General features: G+C 47.5%; 1 protein-coding gene across 1 annotated transcript; it reads right to left on the bottom strand.

Annotated features, from left to right (window-relative positions):
• Positions 1-6,572: 6,572 nt before the first annotated feature.
• Positions 6,573-8,707, bottom strand: LOC126526200 (sulfotransferase ssu-1-like). Its single transcript, XM_050174141.2, has 2 exons — positions 7,976-8,707; positions 6,573-7,008 (listed from the first exon to the last, which is right to left on the bottom strand). The coding sequence occupies exons 1-2, from the start codon at positions 8,593-8,595 to the stop codon at positions 6,681-6,683; spliced, it is 948 nt and encodes a 315-aa protein (XP_050030098.1). The 5' UTR covers positions 8,596-8,707; the 3' UTR covers positions 6,573-6,680.
• Positions 8,708-9,064: the final 357 nt, after the last annotated feature.

The following is a 9,064-nucleotide window of genomic DNA, read 5'->3' as shown; positions in this document are numbered from 1 at the left end:
AGAGCCTGGGGCAGATTTGTTGCAGCCGTTTAGTGCTGCTTGAAGCTCTGCTATACCAAATGGTCTATTGTATGCCTCACATTTTGCACTTTTTTGTACTAATGGCTGCCGTTCTATTCGTATTTTATGTCTTTGAAATGTGTCAGAATAGTGTGACGAACTGGATATGCGTTCAAAATGTGCGCCTAGATAGTTCGCCTGGTCTTCCATACTATCTCCCTGTGTACTTACTAAGGGTAGCGAGTAAGGTTGTTGGCCTTTTATTCTGTGCACTCTATTCCAGACCTTCGTCTCATCCGTGTAAGAGTTAATTCCTGATATATATTTCTGCCAGCTCTCTCTTCTAGCTTGTCTGCGCGTTCTCCTTCCCTGTGATTTGACATGCTTGAAATTAACAAGGTTTTCTGCAGTCGGAGAATCGCGGAGCAGCCCCCATGCTTTGTTCTGCTTTTTACGCGCGTTACGACATTCCTCGTTCCACCATGGAACACGGCGCTTGTTAGGTGACCCCTTTGTTTCTGGGGTACATTTGGTCGTGGCATCAATCAGAAAAAAAGGTGAAGTATTCAACCGCAGCTTCCAGGCTTAGAGCAGAAACGTCAACCCACGATATGAGAGTAATTTTTCGCAACTGTTCCCAGTCGGCTGAATCAGTTTTCCACCGAGGAAACTGTGGGGGACATTCATTCGTCTTCGGTGTAGACAGTACTATAGGGAAATGGTCGCTCCCGTATGGATTTCTAATAACGTTCCATTTAAGATCAGGTAAAAGGGTGGGAGATGCAATACTGAGGTCTATAGAGGAATAGGTCTTATGTGCAGTATTATAATATGTAGGTGCCTTACTATTCAAAAGGCATGCACCAGATGAAAAGAGAAACTGTTCAATCAGTCGACCTCGCACATCGCAATGAGAGTCACCCCATAGGTTGCTGTGTGCATTAAAATCTCCTAGAACCAAATAGGGTTGCGGTAATTGGTCTATTAATGCATGGAATTCATGTTTATGGAGATGATAGTGCGGGGGTATATACAGAGAGCAGACGGTAATAAGTTTGTTTAGAAGTATGGCTCGAACGGCCACTGCCTCTAGGGGCGTTTGTAGTTGTAGATGTTGACACGCTATACCTTTATCGAGTATAATGGCTACGCCGCCAGATGATGCGATGGCATCATCACGATCTTTACGAAAAATAACATAATGACGAAGAAAGTTAGTGTGTTTAGATTTAAGATGGGTTTCCTGTACACACAGAACTTTTGGAGTGAGTTCGTAGAGAAGTTCTTGAACATCATCAAGGTTTCTAAGGAGACCTCTGACGTTCCCCTGCATAATTAGCGTGTCCATAATGAAGACAATTTGGTGCTGTGTGTATGGAAACGGAAGTTATGCCTTTGATTACAGAGCTCTTTCGAGGCCCTGTAATCGGGGTTTTGCCCTTTTTGAAGCGTTCGAGGGAGCCCCGCCGCTCCTTAGGCGTTTGGTGCGCCTTCAGGACAGGTGTAGTGTCCATTGCCTCTAGCGAGGCACCGGACACGTGCTCTTGAGAGCGAGAAGTTTTCCGAGTGAGTCCTGCCTCGGAAGGCAAGACCCTTGCGCCCACCAGCCCGGAGGTCGATGGGGCTCCCTGAGGGATTTGGCTGCGCCGGCTGTTGCCAGTGCTGGAAGGGGCCGGGGATGTTGGAGCAGCCTCGGCTGCGCCCACCTTCGGGCTGGATGGTCCCTTCTGCTGGGTTGACGGAGCAGCGCTAGCTGCAACCGTCGCGGGGGCAGATGGCGTAACTGCCTAGTCACTGCTTGTGGGTCGAACAGCCGCCGGAGGCCGTTGTGACGCTGCCCCCTGACGCGCCACTTCGGCAAAGGTGGTCTTAGGAAGGTATGAAACCCGCCTGCGTGCCTCTTTGTATGATATGTTTTCCTTTACTTTGATTGTGACTATTTCTTTTTCTTTCTTCCAAGACGGGCATGACCGCGAGTATGCGGCATGCTCGCCATCACAGTTCACGCAGTGTGGAGCGTTTTCGCATGTTTCAGAGGTATGATCACGGGAACTACATTTTGCACGTGTCTGCCGGCCTCTGCAGTTCTGGGAACTGTGACCGAAACGCTGGTATTTGAAGCAGCGGAGAGGATTTGGAACATACGGCCTGACCCGTAACATTACATAGCCGGCCTCGAGTGTCTCAGGCAGAATGCTTGAGGAGAAAGTCAGTACAAGGTGCTTGGTTTTTATCTCCTTCCCGTCGTGCCTTAGCATGATTCTTTTAACATTGATCACGTTTTGCTCACTCCAGCCTTCCAACAGTTCGGCTTCTGTGAGCTCCATCAGATCATCGTCAGAAACAACACCACGGCTGGTGTTCATAGTTCGGTGTGGGGTTACTGTTACTGGGATTTCCCCAATGACTCAAATTTAGGAAGATTTTCAAACTGTTTTGGATCGCGGAGTTCCAAAATGAGATCGCCGCTAGCCATTTTGGATGCTTTATAGCCTGTACCAAGAGTTTCAGTGAGATACTTAGATACCAGGAAAGGAGAAATCCTTCTCATGGTCTTTTCAGGTTTGCTTGAATGAATTACATGGAATCGGGGGAAGTTTTGCGATTTGTTTCCAAGAAATTGGAAAATATCTTCGGTGCGCCCTCGTTTGTGAGGGCGATCAGGTAGTCGAGGAAAAGAAGTGGCCACTAGGAGTATGGTGTTTTCGGCAGGGTTGGCCGCCGCCCACCATGGAGCCCAACCAGGGGACGACACAGGACGGAAATATTCAGTTCTGCGCACGCCAGCGGTACAACCCCGCTATAACCGAATACATATACCCAAGAGTGGATATAGTGCACAAGGTTAACCCTCGCTGCCTACGAAGTCGGAAGTAACACGAAAATAAAGAGAGGACAGGAAAGATTGAAAGTGAGAGAAAGACGAAGGTTGGAGGGAGAGAGAGACAGGAAAAGGCAACTACCGATTTCCCCCGGGTGGGTCAGTCCGGGGGTGCCGTCTATGTGAAGCCGAGGCCGAAGAGGTGTGTTGCCTCCGCCGGGGGGCCTTAAAGGTCCAAACACCCAGCTTCGGCTCAACCCCCAGGATCCCCTTTTCCCCAGACACGGCTAAGCCGCGCACGGCTACACGCGGGAGGGTCCAACCCTCGTGTGCTCGGGTCCGTGGTGTCGCAACACACCAAACGCCTGCTGACGCAGACACCCCTGCGGGGTACCATACCATGGGTTCTGCTGGGTCAGTCGCAAGTGGGGTTCACGTCAAGTAGATTCTTCCTCATGCGTGACCGGCGGTAGCGTTCGAATCTCGGACCCTTGGACCCTCAGGCCGATACTATAACCATTACGTGACAAACACACGTGCAATTTGCTCGTTCAGTCACCAACTAGTTCTTTCACATGGTCGTCACGTGTTTATGATGATGATTTCTATACTATGTCACATAACCATGTGCCTGGTATCTCGGCGGATAAGTTTGTGGAAGCTTACGTGTGCGCTGAATGCTAGTGCCAGCCAAATGGCCGATATAACTTTTGTGCGGTGACTGACACATTGTGCATTACCACACCTCGATGCGGAGTAACCAAAAACAAATCAATAAGTTTCTACCCAAAACGTGAACAGATAATGTCAGCTCACAGGTATCTCCAAAGCACGCCGACCTGCTAATGCACTGGCGCTTGATTTGCTTAATACTTATTATTTGTTTTTATTTATTTATTTATTTATTTACTTACTTATTTATTTATTTATGTTTCAATTTGGGTTCTGCCACTGCGTGTTGCCTGTTCTTTGTCAATCCTCTAGAATGAATATGTGCCACTATGGCACAAGAGCTATAGAACCCTTAACTGTAGCAGCGAAGTCTATGTCCTATATTTTTCTGTGCATACTTTTGACTTCAGTATTTTTCCCTCAGGAAGCGCCGTGCATGTCCTACGTGCTCCTCACACCGTTGCGTACACCTCTCACACTCTGCCTCCGACTGACTCGGTGAGTTAGTTTTTGGAACGATTTTTGAGGAGTGTGCATCATAAACATATATGTCTCATGGTATCAAAGTTGTGGCCTTCCTGATGGGTAACCATAAATATTGCATGAAGTTTCATGCCGCATAAAATGGAACTAATCACAATTGTACACGAGGCCATGAATTGCACAGAATTGAATTCACTGCTTCACTAATTCTTTGTTTCACGTAGATTCCAACAAGCGTATAGAATTTTTCCTGGCGCATAGTGATCTAGGACCTGCATTTAACGCAAACAAATCAGTCAAAAATATAATGTCAGTACTGCTTTAAGCGCATAGCATGGCACGAACAGAACACTTTGCTGTGTCAGGTTAATAAAATGCATGCCAAGGCTCTTGTCGTGTTATATCAAGTGCACCCGTCATCGGAAATTACAGATCAATCATCTAAACAAACACAACTCAGTGTTGTACTACCTCGTGTATAACTACAGGAGTGCTGTTAGTTCAAAACTAATATAAGAAAAAAATGAGACGAATTCTGTTCATTGTTTGCCTCCTACCTTGTTCGAAAATTAATGACTATAAAGCCACAACAAAACTTTATTGATTTCGGAGGATAATGTGCCCGGTTCGTCTTTGGCATCGTGTGGTGGGCCGTCGTCGGTACCTCATGCTGGGCCGTCTTGTAAAGCGTGTGAAACCACCGGCTCGGCGGCCAGAGACACCGCGGAAGACAGATGCGGAGATGGCGCAAACAAATGCTGATCGCACAGAACGCCAGCGTTGTGGGCGACGCGCAGACGTCGAATTGCGTGCGCGGGAAGCTGTGGCAAAACGCCAGAAGCAAAGTCTACAGTCTGGCACTCAAGCCTGATGCCTTCAGCTAGTGAAGAAGTGTTCGAATGGTTTTCTGGGCTAATGAACTGTGAGGCCAGGCTCCCAAGATATTTGCTTCTGTGAATGGCCTATCGTTCACTCTATTTAAGGCACACTGGAGAGTCAGAGGTTGGTTATAAAAGCGAGAACAATGGCACAGAAGATGACTAAATCTCCTCACATTTGCACTTAGCGCACATCAGTGAATCCGCCATACCCATACGATAGCTGTAGGAATTAGTGAATGCTACTCCTACCCACAGCCGACACAGCAGAGTTGCGTCACGTCGTGAAAGGTTTGCTGGTAATTTCAATTTCAGTTATGGGTTGAGGCTGTATACGCGACAGTTAGAGTTCTGTGGTGCTTGCCAGTAACTGAACATGAAGGTGCGAGCGAGACTGCGAAGCTCTCTTGCTGCGTCTACACTCGATAAAGACATCCTGTAACTAACTTAGTGCATGTGAAAGTGCGATGTAGACTCATGTTTTCCTCTCTCTCTCCCTCCTTCACTCCACCTTCCCCCTCCTCACGTGTAGGGTAGAAAACTGGGTTCAGTCTGGTTAATCTCCCGGCTTTTCCTTCCTCCCTTCTCTCTCTCTCTCTCTCGCCCCCAGAGGCGAAGTCTCGCATCGCAATGACTGTGTTACGTAGTGACTGTGTAAGAATAAAAACCACTGAAAGGAACAATTAAGCTATCGCGTCGTACCCTTAACGGCTCAGGTTAAGTGTTCCCCTATCTTTTTAGTAAGCTCGTTGTTCTTAGGCATTTCGCCTTGAGATATCTGATGCCAGCCGATCATGGCACACTTTCCAGAGCCTAGAAAACGCTTGTCACTTTCACTTTCCCTTTCGCTTTATTTCCTTAAAGACCCCAGTGGGAGGTGTTACATAAGGGGTGGGTCGAAAACAATATGAAATACAAAGAATATAACATGAACAATATTATTAGGCGTAACGCGAGGCAAGTGCTTCTATGAAGGCTGGGCCTAGAAACGAAGCTCTGCGCAAGGCCGTTCCAGGCTTTGGCTGTTCTGGGGAAAAGAAGACGGATAAGTGAGAAGTACGCGTGTGGACGTGCTGGACACGCGTGATGGTGGCAAGATATATGGCGCACGATTAAGTACGCTGCGGCAAAATTTATGAAATAAAGATAAGCTGACAATTAAACGGCGATGGGAAAGGGTTTGTATGCCAAATTGTACTTTTAACGAAGTTACGCTGATATCGTATGAAAAAGCGGAGTGAATCAACGGATGACACGATTCTAAAAATCTCCAAGTGCGCTGATGAGGAAATACTTGCGAGGACTTCAATTGGCTGATGCGTATTCTAGTTTGGGTCATGTAAGTGTCTTATAAGGTAATAGTTTCACATGCTTTGGAGCATTCTTTAAGCGACGTCGTAAGAACCCAAGTGATTTGTTAGCTGATGAGACCAGGTTGGTCACATGCACACACCATGTAGCCGGTGTGGTCACTGTTGTGCTCTATTCACCGGGTCATGAAAAGGCGGTAACAAATGATCACTGTGCGTCGTGTTTCTCCAAAAGATAAGTTAAAGCACTGCACATCTGAGGCCATGACTTCTCAGGTTTCGGTAGCAAATGAAGCGAAACGAAAGGGTTGACATCCAGACTCTGAGTGAAACGCAGGACCGTTCATCATCTGTGACAGCAATTCAAGGAGCCAGCATCCATGGCCGTAGCCGATGCACTACAGGACATCATCTTCTTTATTTTCGAACGCACAAAGGATAGGTATTACAGATGTACGTATAACGCATTGCTGTGAGCATATGCTACAAACACTAAGCAAACACTTTATTGAGCATTTACAAGGCTGCTTGCAGAACTTCGTGCCATTCCTTATTCCACAGATCAGGTACGAAATGCTTTCCGACAGATTCCTCGATTTTTGAAACGGTTCTTCGCAGTTGCTTTTGCGTGAAAACTTCTTTCCAGGCACCAACTTCAGGCCGGCACACCAGGCTGAAAGTTCCATCGCCAACGTCTCTTTCCGTTAGCCCAGAGGACGCAAGCGCTGGGCTGCGGAACATCATGGAAACCATTTCACGAGTTTCTATCTCAAGAATACTTCGCAGGAACGCAGGTGTACTATGCCGTACAATCGTGGCGAGAAGCCCGTTGTCCTTCCGCAATCTATGGAGGAGCAAAATTGAATTGCAGAAGTGTAAGCGAGGACGTGATGCAGTGGCATTATAAGTAAGCAAATAAAACAATTGTTAATTTAAAAAAGCAAACCTAAAGGTTAGCGTCTTTATGAATAATGTATCTTGCAATGAGAGCTTCTTTCGTACTAATATAGCGATCCCATGTTCGATATGGACAACCTATTCGCTTTTATTAGAGCGTTCCTAAGTACAAAGTTTCATATGTCGGCCAAACTTCAAGTGCCTTGTACCTCTAGCAGCCGCTCAAGTAGGTGATCGTCGTAAAATTGGCATTTTTACCTGAGGACAAATGACTGAAAGCGACAACAAAGTCTAATATTGCGCTGTGGGCCTTTCCATGCTCTGCATGAAATGTGCTGCGCTTAGGTCTACACCGGCAGCGGGGTTACAGGCGTCGCACATCGTTGGTGCACGAGGTTATAACGAAAGAAAAACGTCGGCGTTTGCCATCTCCTATTGAAAGTATTAGACACATTTAGCTTAACATTTGCTATCTGTTCCGCTCAAACCAGTATGCATCACGGTCTGGTATACGCACATAGTTCATGAGTATAAGCGCTAATGTGCGCACGCGCCATGCTCATTCAGGCAGCCCCAGTGAGAACGCGCTACCCTGGCTTCTGGAGAGCACAGTGAGCACAGCGTGAGTCGGCATTCACTAGGCAAACTAGTTGTTACAGCCAAACGTAGCTCGTGCCTACTTCAATACTTCACTGTGGCACCGGCAACAGTGCAGACGCACCTCGAGTCTTGGCTTAATTGTGTCAGAAACAAAGACGCACAATATACAAAATAATGCCACCTTGCTTTCGGGCATTAGAAAGTTAGGTACACATTACTGCTAAGTAGAAGTTCGAAACTGATCCAGTTGTACAACTTGACCACAAATAGGGATAATTTCACTTCAGGGAAAAAAGCAACACCCCTGAACGCACCTTTCGGCGTACATCTCTCCAAGAAAGTCAGCCAAATCTAGCAGAGTCGCTGCAGTGTCGCGCATCATGCTTTCGTAAGTCGTGAAGAAGACGTTAGGCTCCCTTCTTCTCGTGTAGCCAGAGAGAACGTGCTGGAAGTAGCAGCCATTTGTAAGGGAGCCTTCGAGAAACATATCCAGAAACTCGTCGAATGTTTCTCGCATTGGGCGAAGCGGCATTTTCTGGTTCATGACGTACTGCGAGTAGCAAGCGTCCCACGGGTTGCGTGCGACGTACACGTACTTGGCATCGGTGCTGACGGCTATCCTACCCATGCGGATGTGCGTTCGAAAGAGCCGGGTACAAGACTTCTCTCCTGGCCAGTTTCCACCGCAGTCCTCCAGAAAGGGCGCCCTCGAACCGAACTCGCGCAGGTCTTTGGCGCAATGCCCGTCGTGTACTATGAGCTGTATCATCTGCTGCATCATCTGCATGCCGCACTTTGGGTACACAACCTCCACGATGTCTCCGGCCCGCGGCTGGAACTGGAGCGCCTCTCGCACCTTGTCTGGATCACGAAAGAAGATGTAGCGCTCGCCGTCGATAAATTGAAACATGGCTGGCAAGCTTTCACTGGCCATGGCGCGGTGTCCCTCCTGCGCAGTGCATAAAAGATTGATAATAAGTCTGAGCTATCACCGTATCACCCCTAAGTGCTTCGGTAAGTGCCGTCGCAACACAGCAAGCCTCAGCAGAAGGCCGACGCCGTAGCGGCATTTGCAAAACATTTGTATGCTTCCTCAAGCGCTTTGACCGTGTTTACAAGGTCGACGCGTGAAACCCGCCTTTTTCGTTCACAGCGCCTTGATTGCATAGCATAAATATGGTATTGCGCAAAAGACGCCAAATAATATAGAAAAACGTCCAGGAAAATGCGACAAGCACTGCGTTTATACGGATCGACTTTGGCTTTTAAAATAATGTGCCAAATGGTCGACCAAATTCAGACCCGGGCACCCTCCTTGAAGAAGTGATCTGCCTTATCTATATAAGCTTAGAAACGAGTGAGGCCCTTTATTACCTCGTCAGGTCTTTCTAATACCACCATAA

This window comes from Dermacentor andersoni, chromosome 8, assembly GCF_023375885.2.
Source record: "Dermacentor andersoni chromosome 8, qqDerAnde1_hic_scaffold, whole genome shotgun sequence".
In the NCBI taxonomy this organism is placed as follows: Eukaryota; Metazoa; Arthropoda; class Arachnida; order Ixodida; family Ixodidae; genus Dermacentor; species Dermacentor andersoni.
This window is presented reverse-complemented; position numbering and strand designations above follow the sequence as displayed.

Excerpts from the sequence above, each read along its gene's own strand:
- LOC126526200 (XM_050174141.2), bottom strand. The coding sequence starts at position 8,595 with ATGGCCAGTGAAAGCTTGCCAGCCATGTTTCAATTTATCGACGGCGAG. Across the intron at positions 7,009-7,975 it reads GGAGAGATGTACGCCGAAAG|ATTGCGGAAGGACAACGGGC; the intron begins GTGCGTTCAGGG and ends GCTCCTCCATAG.